Raw genomic sequence first — 19347 nt, forward strand, 5'->3', positions numbered from 1 at the left:
ATTGAGTAGTGAGAAATAACTGAGTCCTACTCCATTATTCAGGGCGTTTGCAGCATACCAATTTTGTTTGAACACAATAGGCTGTGTTCGTGCGTGATAGTTTTCCCAAACAAAGCCTGAAATCCATGGCTCCTTCCTCCCCCACATCTAACGGCACCAGCACTTTTCCTCTTCTCCATTTCTCATCACTGCCTAGAACTCTTGAGCTTTGAAAGTCGTACACAATGGCCCGTCGAAAGAAGCTTGTTGACGCCGGAGAAGGCGAGCCCCCACAGGAAACCCCTCCGCCCAAGAGCTCTCGCAAGAAGGCCTCCTCACCATCAGTCGGACCTGCAGTGGAACCTGCAGGGCCCTCGCCCATCACCCCAAAGAAACCAAAGACAGCCAAGCGTCAGCTAGATGACAGCCAGACGTCGTTGGAAGAAACAACACCTACTCCGAAGAAGCGAGCTACGCCCAAGAAAGTCACCACGCCAAAAGACCCACAGACTATGGCTAATGACAGAGTCTCTCGGGCTCGCACTCAGAAGCAGGTGGTTCCCAACTTGAGTTTATTTACTTGACTAACCAGTGTGAGCAGAATGATTATCATCGGACACACTATCAGTGAGAGTGATAGATATGGGGCCAGCATGACATTTGATATCGTGGGAAGTGTCGGCAACATCTACAAAGTAGTCGTGAATACGTCCCCCAGCTGCGACTGCCCAGACTTCACGTTTCGGAAAAATAGGTGCAAGCACATTTCTTACGGCAAGTAACAAAGTAACACTATACTCATCTCGTGCTCATTCTTTTCCAGTGTTGCTGAACGCGCTGTCTGCCACCGAGGATCTGCTCTCCAAGACAAGATTTACGAAAGAAGTGAATACATTCAAGTCTCAGAACGATTGCTCATTGTCTAACATTTGTGTTAGGACCTCAACAATATGCTCGAGTCGCCCGTGCTGAAGCGAGTTGAGGCTCATAGAGCTGCGCAGAACAAGCAAGGAACTCGCAAGGCTGTCGAGGGCGAATGTGCAATCTGCTTCATGGAATTGGGAGCCAGAGAAAAGATTGTTTGGTGTCAGTTTGGATGCGGCAACAATCTTCACGACTCATGCTTCAAGAAATGGTCCAAAGCTTCTGGGGGCACAGCTCGCTGTGTGTATTGGTAAGTACTAACACTTTGGCAATGTGAACTTTCTAACAAGCCCTAGCCGGACTCCTTGGGAAGGCGAAGATCCAAATGCCCAGGCAGAAGCCATCCGTAATGCAGGCATACGTGTAGGTGGATATGTGAATGTCGCGGAACAGTTCGGGATGATGGGCCATCGAGGTATGAATTTTTCTCTGCTATCTATCACATACTTGGTCCTCATTGACAGCTCATACGTTCCAGGTACATTGACCCACCAAGCGTACCATGAGAACCCCAAGGGTCCTGATGTCGGCACCAAGGGTGACCCGGAGGCAAAGGGCCTTTGATGGGTACATTTCCAATCCACAGTATCATGGCACATGTCTTGGGTATCAGCCTTTTTTTCCCCGAATGTGTTTCCAACAGGTCTTCTGATGGTCATCTTTCCTATCTTGGCTATTATTGTTTCGGCCCCAATACACATCATTTATGTCTAAGAGGGTGAAATATGTGCATAGTTAGTGGCCTTTTGTATACTGATATGATTGGGATTATGGGTCCCGGAGGCTTGATATACGTATCAGCGAGTGCATGCCCAGGTGGTAACGGCGAGGACTAAAACAATTCATTCTATGAATAGGTATGGGTATCACAAAAACTCCCGAAGCCAAGGAACCAAAAACAACATATCAGTGCTTCCGCAACCAAAGCACACTAAATCAACACGCATTTATAAGTCTTTCTGAATCCGCCGACCATGTCGGACAGTCGCAACACTGACACCTTCTTCGCCGGTCATCCAAGACGGCATACGTTCTGGGTCAACAAGACCCAATTCAGCAAGCTTGCGTATCCCATTAATAACATTGGAGCCGGAAAATGTAAGCGACACAGCAGGCAATGTGGAATCATCATCTTCTTCGGCGCCCGGTCTATCAAGAAGTCGGATGTCAAGACGATCAAGTGGCGCCGGTGCAAGTGACGACCCTGTCCCAAATCGTGAATGAACTGTCAACCGACGCTGCTTTGATACCGGCGAGAGAACAGCACCTTCCACGGACTTGCGTTTAGTGCTATCTCGATCTGGATTTTCCTTATCGGAGAGATCGGTTCCAATATGCTCGTCTGGCAGGACGGTATTGGATGGGCGAGGGTCAAGTGGACTTCCCTCGAGGGCTGCATCCGAGAATATACTGAAAGCACCATTTGACGCAGTCGAGCGGCCTGGACCACGAAGAGCAAGAAGTGTAGGCAAGTTCTTCGCAGCAAGGGAGGTCGCGTTGAGCGCGAACCTAGCTTGTGGACGTGAAAGTGCTTTGGGAATTGCGTCACGGACGAGACGCTGTAGTGTCCGGGTGTCTGTGGCCACGGAGCTGGTGGAGGGCGCGGTCTTCGACCCCGATGCGGCAATGGAGGTGTAGACGAAAGGGCAACTGTCGGGGAAAGCAACGTATATTATGCGCGAAGAATCGGTGAATACCGTGGCGGCCTGCACGGGGGATTGATACGGAGAGTCGACGACAAATATTCGCAGAAATGTCAAGGGGAGAGTTGCGGAGCGGGCCAGGTGGTAGTGGGCTTTGACGAGCGGGGAGATTTCTCGCTGGAGAGCTTGCACAAATGTTACTGCTTGCATGCGCGGTACCGCGCCAGACCAATCCTCTTGTTGATCTTTTGGACTCTGTTTTCCAACCTGACTGAGCTCTAGCGCCGTCCATCGTAAGCTGGCGGGGTGGTCGTCCATGTAGCGCAGATCTGCCATTGCTAGTTGGCGCAAAGAGATACCATTGCGCCAATCGCCTTCCAAGATCCTGTCGATAACTTCACGCTTGCCGCCTTTCCGGTCTTGCAAGTCTTCGTAGGCCTGTCGGACTTCTTCGATTGTTTCGGCGGCGGGGTAGGGCAGGGCTTCGTCGTCATCAGGTCCTCCATGTTCATCTTGTTGTAGATATGGTGGAAAGGCCGATATATTGCGATCATCAAGCCAAGTTAAAGCAAGATCTAGCAAAGCTTGCCTCGATAGCTTGCCCAGAGCTTTCGTGAGTGATGGAGTTGACGAAGGAATACGGAGGTTGTTTGGTAGGCTGGCGGTAGTCGGGGCGCGCACTATCTTTTGACGCGCCATGTTGGAATTGGAAGAATTTTGCCATCCAGCTTCAGAATTTTACACGAGTCTCATGGCGATCGCATCATGCGGTCATGAAATCGGACTAGAAGTTAGTTCTGCGGTGCCCTCCGCGTTCCCGAGTCACTGTCAACAAACACCCACATCACGTGGCGATAAGATAGAGTTCATCTTCTGTGATTTCAAGCCTGATAATTCAGGCATACATTCTACACATTTCAGTGCCTGGCCCCCTCTGGCCCCCTGTGTTCTCACCAGGGGGCCAACACCCTGCAGTTCATTTGTTAAGCTTATTTTACCAGAAGTACGGTGCACTCTCATCCAATCACAAACGTCTATTTATGAAGAATCAGAAACCATAAAGATGTGCATTTCACACTTCAAATCTTCTCGATTGGACCGAGGCAAAGGCTGACAAACATGTGGGTCCAAGCCCTGAGGTCCAGGTGGAAAGGGTCCTCGATCGATTTGATCGATTTCTGCATGGGTGTTAGGTTTGTACGACAAGCCAATACAAGTATGATTTTATAGCCTTTCCACACCAGCAACCCAAGTCCATACACATCATGAGCACACCACGCCAACAGGTTGCCGTAATTGGCACTGGGATGGCTGGACTGGTCACTGCATACATTCTCAGGAACGATCCTCAAGGGAGGTTTGAGGTGGAAGTGTTTGAAAAGGTAGTCCCAATATCAGAATCCATTTTGCGCTCCCAAGTTTCCTCCGAACCACGAAGCTAATCTCTATCCGTGGATTCTAGCAAGACAAACTTTCACTCGACTCGGCATCGCACACCCTCACAGACCCGAATAATGGCGAAAAGTCAGAACGTCTGGATCTTCCTATGCGAGCATTCGCCGATGGATACTATGAGAGTTTACGGCGTATGTATGATTATTTCGGAATCACATACGGCTCTCCGCGATTCATTTACGCCCTATCGAGATTATCGAATACCGTCCAACCCTCACCGCATTACATCCACTCTTCGAATAATCATCAAATACCCCCGCTCCGTCCAAATGGCCTCACATGGGCCAACTGGTTGATCGAAGTATGCTACCTGGCAGTATGCTATTACTGGTTCACAGCCTGTTGTTTCTTCGTGACGCCTAAAACCGCAGAGTTGTTTGGTGAAGAGGAAACCCTTCACCAATACGTCGACAGGATCAGATTGCCCCAGTATTATGTAAAGTACTACTTGCTACCACTCATGTCTAGTGTCACGACCTGTTCACATGAAGCGCTGATGGACTTCCCTGCCATCGATCTGGTGGACTACGAAAGGAGGACATTCCGCCAGAAGCACTACACAGTCCTCGGAGGTGTCCAGCGCGTCCAGACTAGGCTATCCAAGGGTCTCAATTACACACTCGGCGCGAAGGTTACAGCTGTTGAAAATGTCGGAGCGAAAGTCCAAGTCAGCTGGACAAATACCCAAGATGGAAAAAGCAACTCCCGTATTTTCGACCACGTTATTCTGGGAGTTACGCCCGACGTTGTTGGCGCAATCTTCCAACCCCTTCGAAGTGCAATGGCCGCGGTGCCTACGACGACTGTTCAATCAATTGTCCACCGTGACTTTTCCAAGATCTCAGATGCTAGTAGATCCATTTGGGCGCAAGTTTCGTTGAACTCTGGCGAATCAGCACCTCAGCCAATCCACATGCGTTCCAATGATGAAGCCACCGAGTCGATTCATGAACACCCATCTTCTGCTCTTATCACCACTTACCCCATTGCTCCCATTGATCCCGAGAAGGTTGTCTATACTGCCACGTTCACGCGTGTCCTCCGATCAGCCTCTAGCAGACAGGTCGTGAACCGCATTTTTGGCGAATCGAGATCTACAGACGAGAAGAGCCAGCTTTGGCGCAACGGCAACGGCAATGTATGGCTGGTTGGCGGCTGGTGTTGGGATGGAATGGTCATGCTAGAGGGATGCCTTGCCTCCGCAACAAGAGTGGCAAAAGCACTGGATGTCGAGGTGCCGTGGATGAAAGCATCTTCATGAGCCCCGAACACTATCACGATGGTTATGACTATTTTTGGATCTATACTGACAATACGCGCATTGTACATAGCCATTACAATGTTAATAAACACATCATTTGCATTCAATTTTGCCTGCCATACAGATCTGCACTTCAGGGTGTTTCATGGTCGCGATCCCAGAACCGCTGTGCTGTGTCTTTCGCACCTAATTGAAAATCCCGTTTAGAAACCTATACACACGAGATGGACGATGAACAAGCTACACGGCAGTGGACACTGTTCTCAAGTCAGAGATCTACTCCCAGGAATTTTCTGGTCAACTTACACAGATGGGGTCACCAAGATGATTGGAGGCCGGGGCGCAGGTGTTCAAGGGCCCGCAGCATCCAGGGAGCGGGCCATTGTTAATGCACGTAAAGCCCGGTGAGCACTTTGTCGGTCAGTCAATATCCCAACCAATAAATTCTCATTTTTCGCAACTTACACATGTTTTCGATGCTTGGCAGAAAGGTTGAGATGAGGGACAAGCGATGCATTGACCTGCAACACAAGCTCCACCACCCTGTCCAAAGTTGCACTATCGAATCAAGTCAGCAGCTCCCCTGCGATAAGAATGGTCGTGATCATAAGAAGCAATGCACATACCGCCTTGTTACACGATCCACAATGATTGACATCATTCGTCAAATCAGTACATGTACCATTGCAGCAAGCTGGTAACACCCCGGTGCAAGGTGCAGCATCACATGAACCGCAATTCTGCAGACTAGTCGCCAAATCAGTACAAACCCCGTCACAGCAGCCCGGCTGAGTTCCTGTACATGGCAAAGCCACGCAAGAACCACAGTGATTAGCATCCGAATTCAAGTCCATGCAAGTCCCCGAACAACAAGCAGGGTTGACGCCGACGCAAGGCGCATTATTACAAGAGCCACAGTGATTGACACTCGTCGAGAGGTCTGTACATGCACCATTGCAACAAGCTGGATTCAGACCCAGACATGGCAGAGCCGTGCACGAGCCGCAGTGACCCAGGTCTGTAGCGAGGTCTGTACAAGAGCCGCTGCAGCATGCTGGCACTTGGCCGTGACATTGGCCATTACAGCCACCACAATGATCGGGATCTGTTAGCACGTTGGCGCAGGTTCCGTTGCAGCAGGCTGAGCCGAGGCCCAGACATGGTGCTGCGGTGCAGGAGCCGCAGTGGAGTATATCTGTACTGAGGTCTGAGCAGAAACCTGAGCAGCAGGCTGGGTTCAAGCCTGCGCATTTTCTACCACAGAGCGCGCAATTGTTTGGGTCTGTTGCTGTATTTGTGCAGGTACCGGAGCAACAAGTCGGGCTGTTTGCTTGACACTATAGATATCAGCGGGATTGATTGTGGCGGACAGCGATAACTCACTATATTATTGCATGCTCCGCAGTTTGAGGTGCTAATTGCGAGATCAGTGCAGCTGCCAGAGCAACAACCTGGCCGTATTCCAACGCATGGTAAGGCAAGACAGGCACCACAGTGGTTGGGATCGGAACTTAGGTCTGAGCAAACTCCGCCACAGCATGCCGGTCTCGCTCCCGTACACTGCAGGACCGATGTGTTAGCATAAAATCGGGCATCAGCACAAAAGTACTTACGCCACGGCCACAGGATCCGCAACTAGTGACGCTGGTTGCAAGATCAGTGCACGATCCTGCGCAACAAGCAGGATTCAGTCCAAGGCATGGGAGGGCACCGCAAGCACCGCAATTAAGGGGATCACTGCTCAGGTCTCGGCAAGTTCCTGAACAACAAACTGCTGAGTTTCCCGTACACTATGTAACAGCTTAGCACGGATGAATACTCAACAGGTCTGCTTTTGCATACCATATTGTTACAATATCCGCAGTTCGTGTTCGAGGTTGCGAAGTCCGTACACGTCCCCGAACAACAGCCAGGTTGCTGTCCGACGCAGGGGAAAGCGGTGCAAGATCCACAGTGTCTGGCATCGAAAGCAAGGTCAGAGCAGGTTCCAGCACAGCATGCTGGTGCTAGGCCAGTGCACTACATTTCAAGACCGAAATGTCAGTATAGGCTATCTGGGTCACTAGCCTGGAGGCATGGTAGAATATATCGACTTACGGTACTGTTGCATGAACCACAGTGGTTGATGTTGTTATTGAGGTCAGTACACGAGCTCGAGCAGCATGCCGGCCTAACTCCAGTGCACTGGTATAGAGTTGTCAGCCCTGGAGGCTACAGTCATCAATGCGCTCGTGTACATAAGACATACCGGTGTTGCATTGCACGCTCCACAATTGTTAACACTGGAGCTCAGATCTGTACATTCTCCATCACAGCAGGCTGGAGAAGGTCCGAGCAAACACTGCTGATGATTAGAAATGGCAGCACAAGGGGCATATAGCTTACGGCTGCACCGCAACTCCCACAATTCCCGGTATTCTCTGATGTATCTGTACACAAGAAGAAACAACATTGTAAGCCTGGCGCGCACTAGTTGATGAGAATGTTAGCAGTTATCATCAAGTTTCATGCGTCCTTTCAATATTCTTAGCCTCACATTCGGAATCCAGGGAACACAATATGTGGCATTGTGGTCGGGCCTATGAAGATCAAGCGAGGTGACATTGGTAGCATTCACGGGATTGGTGTTAACATGTTGACATAAGTAGAGAAGGGTCCCTGGTATAAGATGAGAACCTAAACTGCGCCGCAAGACGCCCTGAAGCAAAGGATGGCTGACCTAATAGAAGCAATGGAAACATCTGTACAGATGGCGACATTGAGGCTCTCAGCACTATGGATCTGGTGCGTAAGATAGAGGTAGACGCCGGAGATAGACAATATGAAGGTAATAGGCCTTATATCGCGCAATTGATATGGGACGACGCATCATTTGCTTCTCGAACTGGTGGGTTCGAGACCAAGTATAATCTTCCCTTATCCTGCGTGGTGTTACCCAGGACGAAGCAAAAGTTTGCGTTGGTGTGGACATTTGCTCGGTCAGTATCAGACATTCTGTCTATCAAGTGCTCAAACTGCACGTCCTCAGCATCTCATACAACGATTTCCTTTTCATTTGCTGGCGGGCGACAAGGACAGATCGGCTGGCGTGTTTGCTATTGCCAGTTGACAAAGCTATGAGCCAAGATCACAAAAGTACCACCGAAACCTTCTCGAAATGTCACAGTAGCAGAAGGCAGTGGGTGTGCAACCAGGATCCGTGGGCTTTGGAATTGATGGCCGAGCAGGCTTTGTCGAGCGGTGGTGTCACAAGCAAAGAGAGCTCAATTTGGATGAAACGATTTCAACACTTTCCTGTAGACTCAATCAGGTATTAGACGGAGCCGGCGGTGTCAGGATGAACGCCTTTCATCGCGAGTCAGTCTATTGGGTTTCAATTTCGACTTGATGAAGCCCTCGGATGATTCCAAGTTGCGAAGTAGATCGTCGAGCAATGACGAGAACACCCGTGAACCTTTACCAGAGACAAAGTTTCCAGGCTTCGATGGTATAACACACCATCTGATTCCAACCTTGGAAGATACTGGGTTACCTAGGTATCAAATGAATATTGGAAGATATGATGAGAGGAAAACGCCAAGACATTGAGGCGCGAGATAGATCGTATTCATAACCGCTAAATGTTCACTTTTTTGATGATTATGTTTCCCGAATCGGAAAATTATTATATACAATCGCATAGGACGCTCTGAACCGCTGTTATGGCTGTGGCTCACCAACAACCTCTTCAGCCCGGACTTCATCCTCCCCGGAATGTCCTTCCTGACAGGCTTCATAGAAAGGAGCAAACTTGCTCTTCATTCTCAACCTTTTACCAAAGAAGTAGAATGCAACGGGAATGGGAACCAGAACGGCCGCCACGCAACCAAGGAGCGTGGATGCCCACTGGATACCCATACCTTGGAACATCTGACGGGAGAATAGTGGGAAACTGGCTGCGACCATCGATCGGCAGAAGGTGTTTGCTGCAATAGCTGATGCGGCGCTGTATGTGTGTTAGAGTAGATTAACTGTTGGGGAATGACGATAACTTACAACATGAGGTACGTGTCAATCAGGTAGTTGAACAGCTGAATGAAGATGATCAAAAGTCCGAATCCAGTGAACAGTCCACTCAGCGTAGGCACAATCCAGTGAATTGTTCCGTTGAAGCCAGTCCAGCCAAACCAGAATAAGCCCGCGGCGAAGAGAGCGCCACCGACCATCACTGGTGGAAGACGCCATTCGGGAATTGGGACGCCGCCATTTCGCTCGAGCTTTTTGATATACCACCTGTTTGATGTGATGATGTATGTCGCAGCAATAAACAGACCAACGACCATACCAAACAGCGGAAGGCCTCCGACACCAGCGTTCATTCCATAGACTTGTTGGAAGACCAGGGTATAGGCAGTCAAAAAGCAGTACAGCAAACCGTAGATAAAGCTGAGATAGAGGGTGACAGCAAGAATCAACGGCTCTTGGAACAGCAACTTGAGCGGACGAGAGAAGTTGTTGACAATCAACTCGCGAAGATCAACCTCAATTTCCTCCTGCTTGGCGTGAATGCCCCAGTTCTTAGTCCGGCGACGCAGCTCCGAGGCCTTGGACACCAGAACAACAGGGGGGTATGACTCTTGCAGGAATAAGACATTCAAAATAAATGCAGCGAAACCCATAAACGCGGGAATATAGGCGGTCCAGCGCCAGCCGAGATACGACATGTTGATAAATCCACTGATGAAAGGCGCAAGGAGCGGACCGAGGAAAACGGTGCCAGAGAAACATGCAATGGCAGTACCGCGAGTTCGGTTATCCCAAATATCGGAGAAGACAGCGGCCACAACAGCAAGTGGGGAACTTCCGAAGATACCACAGAAGAAACGACAGATCTGAAGAGTCTGCATATCCTTTGCGACAGCAACTGCGATATTGAAAATGCCGAAACCAAACATGCCAATGAAGATAGGGAGACGACGGCCTTTCAGTTCGGAGAGCGGTGCCCAAATGAGTGGACCAGATGCGTAACCGATGATATAAAGCGAACTTGAAAGAACAGCGACCTCGAGCCCGACGCCAAATTCACTTGCGACATTTTGAGACGAACCACTGAAAACGGCCGAGTCGAAAGTCGAACAGATAGATGTAAATGCGAGGATGGCGCTAGTATATACTCTAAATATAGGTCAGTATAACGTGCGCGCGCACAGCGGAAAGATGAAACCTACTTCTTGGGCACTGGCCAGTTTAACGGGTATAAGGGATCATCAGGTCCATCAAAGTCAACCACGTAATCCTCACGCGCAGGCAAAAGCGGCGGGTATTCTTTGCCGCCACCGAAAGGGGGAAGAGGTTTTCTCGACGGTCTCGACGTGAGACTTTCACCAACAGTCAGGGCATGCTGGGCACGTTGAGTCTCGGTCCTACTTAGGGCACGTGAAGCACTAGTCTGACGACGTTCAAGATCGAGTTCGGTGTTTCGCGATTGTAATCGGTGGATTTGAGGGTCATATTCAAAAGAGCTGCTCGAGCCAGACGACGAACCTGTCGAGCCTGACGTTGTTGGCCGTTCGGGTTCGACCGAATTCCGGGGTTTTTCGCTATCGGCCATTTTACCCGTGACCGCTTTGGCAGAACGTGCAGATCTTCTCTTAGCCTGCAGGACTCTCCGTGCAGCTTCTCGCGAACGGATCAGAAAGCGGACGAAAAGCGGACAGGTACCGTGGAGATGATTGATAAAGGGGGGAAGACTTTTTTTTATGGCTCGAGATTCGGCCTTTCAGAAAAGGAGGGCCGAAAGCAACATGATCCGACTAGCCGTTTTAGACCCACTACATAGCGGCTTCAGCATTGGGTGCCGAACTGCCGAAGCGCTCAGTGCAACGTGGTGGTTTTTCATGACAATTGAGAAGAACCTCCAAGTTATTGCAGCTGTAGGATGAATGTCCGCAATGGCTTTGAAAATACCTGGAGGAGCAAAGGAGATTGAGGTAAAAATTAGAGAAGAACCAGAGACGAAGCATCGACCATCTAAATTTTGCGACACCTCAGGCAGCAGAAATTACGTCACCATGATTCAGGCGCCGGATATACGGCCCCATAGTTACGCCTTTTCTTGATTATCAACCCTGCTGCCTTTCCATCTTATTCTTTATTATCACAATTATGGTACATTATGAAGTCTGCTTGCTAATGCTCGGATCATCTGTCAGGGATTTGATGCGCATATGAATACGAGAAGACTTGAATCCATTCGTATTGGGCTTGACAGGCATACAACTTGGGCGCAATTTAACCGCACTCCACCAATATTGGCATCCGTCGCTCCACAGCTGGGGACCTGGAAACACATGTGGGTCATCTAGAGCTCTAGATTTTCGCTGTTTATGGTGAAATATTCAAAATAGGCATATAGTCCAGATTGTTGTACTACCCTAATAACCAAACAATCAGTCAGATCTCAACACACACAGATTGAATCTCACTAGCTTGACCAAAAGAATCTGATTCGCCAAAAATCTAGATCTGAGCTACTAGTTTCAAGTCAGGATCCACTCAGGCAGTAATTCTCATCTCACCTTTCACCTTTTGGGTGCCCATAGCCGAGTTCGCATTTTTGAGGAGTCATTCAACGTGCAAACCATCAGCCTTAAGAAGGGACGAATGACCACCATGTGAGTTCTCAAATAGGGTGGCAACACAGATACCGAAACTAGTCTGGCAATGCTATCAGCTATGACCAGTGGACACCTGCTTCTTGTCAAGTTCGAGGGGATCGGGGCTGATATACTAGTTTCATATGCATTCTTGACTGCAGATACTATAACTAGAATACGCTAAGCTGCAGGGAAATATAAATGTACCACACATCTGTGGATATCCCCGTATAGAACCTTGGAAGCACCTCATAACAGAGGAAACCCGAATGTGATCATTCTATCAGGCTTCCATCTCCCGAGCAACTCTAGCCCGGTAGGCAATCTTGCCCAGCAGTGGAGCCAGACCAGCATGATCGCAGTGATTCTGATTCCGATTCGACTCTTGCCTCGATGTATCTTTGCCATCGCGCTTGGAGAAGTTGAACCCAGGTTTTGGCTTAACACAGTTGTACTGCGCGTCCGCAGCACGCAGAGTGCAAATCTCGGTCGTCCTACAATCGACATCGCAGTCGGTGACATTGTATCCGCGAACTCGTCTAGCCCAGAATTCATGAAAAACTGACTGTTCATTCTGCATGGCGACAGTAACATTATGCCAGAAAGCCGGGGTGAGTTCGGTCTTTGGATCCGTGACGGGGGGAGACAGTTTGGACCCATAATCAGCTTTTGCAGAGTAGTACGGGAGCCATTGTGGTTTCTCTTGGTAAGTCGGGTCACTGATGTTGGCGATATACTGTGTGTAGTCGAGGACGCCGAAAGTTTCGGGGTCGATTTCATAAACGCGAAACGAGGGAGGTCCTTCTGTTGGTGTCATGGCTGGCGCAATATATCCCATCGCTGTGGCAGTTTTATGATTCCGGTTTTTGTAATCCAAATACGCGATCTGGAACTCATCCATATGCGTGTGGCCGTAGAATAAGCCGGCGATAGTAGCTTCGTATCGCTGGACAATTTGGTCAAAGTAATGCGAGTAGTCGTGGAAATGATCCGCCACTCCAGATGGGATGTGTGAAATTAGCCAAGCGCGCTGGCCTGCGTCTTCGGCAGCTTGAAGTTCCTTGATCAGCCACTCGAATTGGCCATTGGGATCTTTCTCCATCGGCTCTTGGTACATGTAGAAATTGAACTTGTAGTAGAAGATACTGTTGTAGGAGATGATGCGCAAGTTGCTGTTGGGGTGAATTGCCGAGTATGATCCGTACTCGTCTGCAGATTGCACGGAGGAGATGCCGGTCAAGGTTAGCCAATATTCAGCCAGAGCGTCGTACGCCCATTGATTGTTGCCATCAGAAACAGCAGTAGAGGGGAAAAGGTTCAATGGTGCGGTATCGTGGTTTCCGATGGCAGCGTACACCATACCAAGAGACTTTTCCATCTGGCTGTACGTGTTGTTGAAGCTTTCGAGAGCCTCAGGCTGGTTGACAAGCCAGACATCGTGGGCCACCACGTCACCGGTATAAATGGAGAACTCGGGGTTGATTTCTGCGATGGCAGCATTCATACTCTCCTGCAGTTCCTGGGGTGGGTCACATTTAGGGTTCCCGAAAGGTCCACACGGAGTTTTCGTGATCCCCGGAGCATCCTTATCTTCAAAAACTCTGCAGCAAATGGGCTTGGAGCATTCATAGCTTGAGCCAGTCTCGTAGTAGAGATCCACATGCGTGTCGCTGAAGTGAACGACCTTGATCGGCGGCTTACCACTGGGCGGAGGCCTGACCTTGTTTGGTTTCGGCGAAGGAAATGAAAGCGAGTGTGGTCGGACTTCAGGGTACTGGCAGAGCCCAATCAAATTAGCGCACATCGTCTGGGTAGCATGGGATCCGATGTGCAAGGCTTGAAAGGCATCATGGAGTGCAGGTCCTTCTTTCTTGATGATTCCTTCGCAGACATCGGAGTCTTCGGCCTGGATATGTGTCAATCAAAACGGCGGCGTCAGAAGCTTTCAGAAGCACGAAAGTACCTTGCTGATGTCACAAATTCCAGTGAGAGCGTCAATCATGAAGTCCTCCCCAAAACCCGAGACGAGTTTCAGGCCACCGAGAAGCGCCTGCGGATTCACAAAAAGATTAGTACTTGACGACCAATTGAGCAATGGCTTTGTTTACCTGGCAACTTCCACAATCCACTGCATTCTTGAAATCATCCCAGAGAGATGCGATGCTCTTGTCAAGTGAAGCTTTAGCTTGAACTTCCGGCAACGAGGCTAGAATACCCCAGGCTGCAAACCAAGCGTTGATTTTCATGATGGAAAGCGTTGAGAGCAAGTCTGATATATGATATAGACTTGCAGGGATCAAACAGCTTCAGAGCCTCGTTCCTTCCTAACAAAGCCGGTCGGGGCTCTTTCCAAAGCGACACAAACTACATCTTATAGCACTTCCCAGGAAGTCACATACAGTGCTTTGGCGGCGATCAGGCACCTCGCTTAGAGCGAACTTACATGAGAATTTTCTTCAGCTCGGCCTGCGTATCTGTCATGTGAAAGTAAAATTGTAGCGCGTTTAGTTCTCATAAGAACAAGTCCAGCATATCCCCTCATTATGCATACCAGTCGATGCATAGATCGACAGCTGTGCTCGGGATGAACATCGGGACTTAGTAGCCGCCGATCGGATTACCGAGAGGGACTCTCGCGAATGGATACTGGAATCAGAGTAGCCAAGCAACTAGGAAGCTGTCAGTTGCAACGCTGTAGGACAAAAGACGTTGATCACGGGGGTTGATTATATGCCGTGGAGAGGCGCTTGGCGTTGTCGCATATCCTCGGAGGGTTTCGGATGAAAACATTTGACAAAGGCAAAGTCCAAATAAGATGTGCTGTGATGAAACAATGGAAAGCTTATGCATAGCATGGTGTTCGGGTAGATCAGGTGTTTATCAGTGGGTGCCCTTGTCAATCTGACTTGCCAAGTTCAGTGCCTGCAGGGGTTTGGAGATCACCCTTGATTCACAGTACGGAGTATGTTTAGATTCGTAGTGACATGTTATATGGAGTACTCCGTATGAGGTTGCGAGATGGACCGGTCGGGTAACACAGTCAACACTATAGATTGTTTTCACAACTACCTGGATATATTGGAATAGAGAAGCCATCTCTTTCAGCAAGATATTTGACTGCAGACTATTGAAGGCCAAACCCCGCACAAAGATCCGTGAAGTTAAGAACGTTGAGAACCAGGGTAGCCGAATTGCCACGCGTACCCTGAACCCTGCACGTAACCGTGGACGATGCTTTTGTGGGAGCTGAATCAGAGACTGGACCATAAAACCCCCACAGGATCCGCAAAATTTTCACCACAGTAATCAAAGTAACCAGGTCTCAGGGGCGAACAGAAAATCGTTAATGGCGGCGCCTCTGTGCCATATTGGTGAACCAGGGGTATTGGCAAGTTTGGTACTCCATACTCTGTCGTACGCTGCAAGGGTACAGCGTCATGGTGCGTAGTGTACTTGCAGTACTTGTCGATCCTAAGGTTCCAATAGGATGTGAGGTGTTGTGAGGTGTGGTGAGGTGGTAATTATTGCGGTGAGTAATGCCATTTAGCGGGGATCCCGAGCAAAAAAGGGAAAACCGGGGTAAAACGGCTTCAACCAAATTTTCTCCCTCATTTCAACGCATCTTCGTACTCTTCACTCTTCCCGCTTCCCTCTCACGTCCTCTCTCCTCCCCGCGACCTCCTCCGCTCCTCCCACCCGTACGGAACCCCCGACGATGGCCTCTCACGCGCGCGTCTTAAGCCCGATCCAGCCGCGATACACTAGGAAGTGAACACCCGGACCCTCGTTTTTTGGGAGCTGTCCGCCGGCAGTTCAATCCGCCCATAATGGAAGGTCGACGGCCAGCCACACTGGGCGTCTCCATTGTCTTCTTTACCATCGCCAGTATTTTCGTCGCACTCCGCTTCATCTCGAGGATATTCGTGGTCAGGAAAATTGGGTTACACGACTGGTTGATGTTGGTCGCATGGGTATGTAGGATCCTTTGGCTTGATCCCTGCATGTGCCCGGGGTTGGCGTGACATGAGACTCGATCGGATCATCCTGGCAACGTGATTGGGAGCTTTGGAGCTCGGAGGCTAATCCGTCTGCAGATTATCGATTTCGGATTTTCGTTCTCGCTATTCTTCTCCGTGCAAAAGGGTCTCGGTCTACATTCGAGTGAAATTCAACCTCAGGATGAGCTTGCTTTTAACAAGGCTAGTTATGCGTTTACCGTGCTCTACGTCAGTCACAAGCTGCCCCTCCGCGTGGAATTAGCTGACAGTCACTCAGAATCCGGCATTGATGGCCGTCAAGACCTCAATCCTGGTCTTTTACCTGACATTGACCCGAAACCAGAAAGTCTTTCGCTTCGCAAATTATGTCACTCTCTTCGTCGTGAATGCCGCAGGCCTTGCTTTAACATTGGTCAATGTGTTCCAATGCAATCCCATCGGCGCAGTGTTTCTCTCCGATGTCCCGGCCAACGCGCGTTGTACTGATATTGTCACGCTTTACCTGTCATCGTCTCCGGTGAATATCATCACCGATCTCGCGATCCTATTTCTCCCGATGCCGCTCCTGACGGAAATGCGCCTACCTTTCAAACAAAAGATCATTTTGGTGATCACATTCTCCTTTGGTTTCTTTGTGGCCGTTGTCGATGTGATCCGAATTGCATTCCTCCAACAAGCTGCCATCTCTCGCTCGTTGGAAGTCAAGTCGATCCATATCCAGAATATTGGCGGTGTGGACTTTAGCTGTACGACCCCAACCTCCCGTTTCGGAAATTGGCTTGCAAATTGAACTGACATGGTCTTGGCAGGGTATGCATCGCTTTCTTTCATGTGGTCTGTAGTCGAAGTCAACGTTTCAATTATTTGTGGCTGTGTACCGAGTCTCAAGCCACTCGTTACTCGCCTCGTCCCGAAGCTGATCAGGGACACCAATGATACGACAACCTCTTCGCCGCACGGGGGGTATGCATATCCAACGGGGGATACCCCTGTTCCAGCAACTCATGCGGCTGCAGCATCGGGGTCTCAATCTGCGCTACCAGGTGCCGAAGGCGACAAAAGCTTGCAAAACCACGTTGGCAGTGTCTCTGCTGGGCGACACAGCTCTCGTGAGTCGGAACCGATAGACTTGTTGGAATTCCTAGGTCATCCTGCAACGGCGCCTCTCGACGCGGAGACGGCCACACACACAAGCACGAGCTACCCCCCAGACATTACGTTCTTCGACTTCGTCAATATGAGGAATCCTGAAAGTATGCTCAAGCTGAATAACAGGGAGTCAATTGCCCCAATCGCCTTGACTACTTTGCTGTTTTTCCTGTGGGGGTTCGCGTACGGCTTACTCGATATTCTAAACTCTCAGTTCCAGACCATCGTCCACCTTGGTCCATGGCACTCATTGGGGCTCCACGGCGCCTATTTTGGTGGATACGTTCTGGGCCCTCTGTGTGTTGGAGGTCCAGTTTTGAAAATTTGGGGTTTCAAGGCTACTTTCATGACAGGTCTCTGCATTTATGCTTGCGGGACCTTGATATTCTGGCCTTCGGCCGTCCTCACGTCGACACCCGCATTCATCTTATCCAACTTCATTGTCGGCTTTGGTCTAGCCGTTTTGGAGACGGCAGCAAATCCGTTCATCGCCCTGTGTGGACCACTCGAAAATTCCGAGATCAGGTTGAACATCTCGCAGGGTGTACAGGCAGTTGGAAGTGTCTTGTCGCCCTTGCTAGCCAAAAGGGTTCTTTTCAAGAGCGTCCAAGATGTCGCGTCTCTGGTCGACGTTCAGTGGGCATATCTTGGCATTGCCCTTTTTGATGTCCTCCTAGCAGTCGCGTTTTACTACCTTCCAGTCCCCGAAGCCTCAGATGAAGATCTTGAAGAGTTGGCAAATCGCCGCCGTGAGGACAACATGACCAAAGTTATTGGTGTTCCAGTTGTGTGGTTAACGCTTGGTCTGGGAGTTTGGTCCCAGTTCTTCTATTGCGCTGGCCAAGAAGTTCTTGCTACCGGCCTTAACCGCTTCGTCCTCTCTGCTCACTCAAGCACATCTCTCCGACCGTTCGACATTGTTACAATCGGGCACAGCGTGTTTGCTGTGGGTCGCTTCCTCGCTGCGTTTGCTCAATTGTTCCTCAAGCCCCGCTGGATTTTGATGGTCAACTATATCGGCATGATCGTATGTGGCGTTCTTTGCATGTACACCAGCGGTTCCGCGGCGATTGTCATGGTCATGCTTCTCTACCTCTTCGAAAGTGGCACTTTCAGTATCATCTTCGCCATCTCCTTGCGCGGTACAGCGCAACATACCAAAAATGCCGCCATCCTCTTAACAGTGGCTATTAGCGGTGGTACATACTTCCCATTCGCCGAGTACGCCGCATATCTGGCACACGGCGAATCCTACTCCTTCTGCGTTCTCGTCGCTCTCTTTGCCGCCGGCGCCATCTTCCCTATCTACCTCAACTTCGTCCCCGCTGTCAAGAAGCAAGTCGACCCCGTTCCCAACGAGTATCTCCGCCGTCACCGCAGAAGAACTCGCACACGCATCGAGACCGTACAACGCGATAAAGAGAATCCCTCTCTGGGTGGTGTTCTCTCCCGTCCGCGCAGCTTGGTCTCTAACCCGGATCACCTACCTGATCTTCCTCTCCCGGAGGAAATTCACCGCTCTTCTCTAGCGCATGACCCTCCGCTCAGGCTTTCGAGCTCGAGCTCCAGTCGAAACTCGATGTATTCGAGAAACTCGGCTACAAAGCAGCGTTTCTCGAATAGGAATAATGATTCATGACCGTCCCTTGGCTGTCATTCCCATGACATCCACACCTCGCTCGCTTCTTGTTGCGATCAAAGATACCCTTTTACTTTTCTTTTGGGGCTGATATTTATTTTGCTTATCTACGCTGCATACTACGGTGGTATTGTCTGCCTTGTCTTTGTCCTCTGCATTTTAGCGATGGAGTTTTTCTTCAACATTTTTGATTGGTTTACCTTTTTGGCCTTTCTATTACCTACTTAATCAATGATGGCTGCTTTTTCCATCCTCGGATTTTACTTACATGGGAAACAGTTTTCAAGGCTCTCGGAAATCCCTGCTGCCCTTATTTGTAGAGTCAATTACCGATGCAGGTTGGCGGAATTTGGCCCTATTGTCGCCAGTTCATCACAGGCCAGGTTTGACATGCATAACCTCGCAAGCCCTGGAGCTTCGGTAGTCCTGGGTACCGCAATCCATCCAGTAACTACCTCGAATGCCTATCGAACAATGCACGGCGGCAGACTGTTCTCTAGGTATGATGTGACTTCCTAGCATCATTGCTATGTATCCTACGCCACATTCACTAAAATGGTAAGAGCAAGTTCGTGGGAGATTTGAAAAAGCCTCTCCCCTTCTGGGCCTAACGACGCCAAGATCTCAACCTGTCTCCCAAGGTCCCGATGCTTTCCGGGGTCAA

General features: G+C 49.8%; 7 protein-coding genes across 7 annotated transcripts; 4 read left to right on the forward strand and 3 right to left on the reverse strand.

Annotated features, from left to right (window-relative positions):
- Nucleotides 1–224: 224 nt before the first annotated feature.
- N7506_009039 (uncharacterized protein) lies at nt 225–563 on the forward strand (the record flags this gene model as incomplete). Its single annotated transcript, XM_056958332.1, has 1 exon — nt 225–563. The coding sequence occupies one exon, from the start codon at nt 225–227 to the stop codon at nt 561–563; it is 339 nt and encodes a 112-aa protein (XP_056807722.1).
- A 366-nt stretch (nt 564–929) lies between these two features.
- On the forward strand, nt 930–1467 carry N7506_009040 (uncharacterized protein; the record flags this gene model as incomplete). The annotated part of the gene is made up of 2 exons (XM_056958333.1): nt 930–1153; nt 1200–1467. 2 exons carry the CDS (start codon nt 930–932, stop codon nt 1465–1467), a joined length of 492 nt encoding a protein of 163 aa, XP_056807723.1.
- Nucleotides 1468–1850: 383 nt separating this feature from the next.
- On the reverse strand, nt 1851–3245 carry N7506_009041 (CENP-N/CHL4 family protein; the record flags this gene model as incomplete). The annotated part of the gene is made up of 1 exon (XM_056958334.1): nt 1851–3245. One exon carries the CDS (start codon nt 3243–3245, stop codon nt 1851–1853), a length of 1395 nt encoding a protein of 464 aa, XP_056807724.1.
- A 566-nt stretch (nt 3246–3811) lies between these two features.
- Nucleotides 3812–5262, forward strand: N7506_009042 (uncharacterized protein; the record flags this gene model as incomplete). Its single annotated transcript, XM_056958335.1, has 2 exons — nt 3812–3928; nt 4009–5262. The coding sequence occupies 2 exons, from the start codon at nt 3812–3814 to the stop codon at nt 5260–5262; spliced, it is 1371 nt and encodes a 456-aa protein (XP_056807725.1).
- A 3699-nt stretch (nt 5263–8961) lies between these two features.
- N7506_009043 (MFS transporter) lies at nt 8962–10852 on the reverse strand (the record flags this gene model as incomplete). Its single annotated transcript, XM_056958336.1, has 3 exons — nt 8962–9247; nt 9298–10416; nt 10470–10852. 3 exons carry the CDS (start codon nt 10850–10852, stop codon nt 8962–8964), a joined length of 1788 nt encoding a protein of 595 aa, XP_056807726.1.
- Nucleotides 10853–12180: 1328 nt separating this feature from the next.
- N7506_009044 (sphingomyelin phosphodiesterase) lies at nt 12181–14143 on the reverse strand (the record flags this gene model as incomplete). The annotated part of the gene is made up of 3 exons (XM_056958337.1): nt 12181–13803; nt 13861–13947; nt 14006–14143. The coding sequence occupies 3 exons, from the start codon at nt 14141–14143 to the stop codon at nt 12181–12183; spliced, it is 1848 nt and encodes a 615-aa protein (XP_056807727.1).
- A 1581-nt stretch (nt 14144–15724) lies between these two features.
- On the forward strand, nt 15725–18683 carry N7506_009045 (putative MFS monosaccharide transporter; the record flags this gene model as incomplete). Its single annotated transcript, XM_056958338.1, has 4 exons — nt 15725–15868; nt 15992–16123; nt 16173–16641; nt 16705–18683. The coding sequence occupies 4 exons, from the start codon at nt 15725–15727 to the stop codon at nt 18681–18683; spliced, it is 2724 nt and encodes a 907-aa protein (XP_056807728.1).
- Nucleotides 18684–19347: the final 664 nt, after the last annotated feature.

This window comes from Penicillium brevicompactum (assembly GCF_028827555.1).
Source record: "Penicillium brevicompactum strain IBT 35665 chromosome Unknown utg000006l_segment0_segment0, whole genome shotgun sequence".
NCBI classification, from domain to species: Eukaryota; Fungi; Ascomycota; class Eurotiomycetes; order Eurotiales; family Aspergillaceae; genus Penicillium; species Penicillium brevicompactum.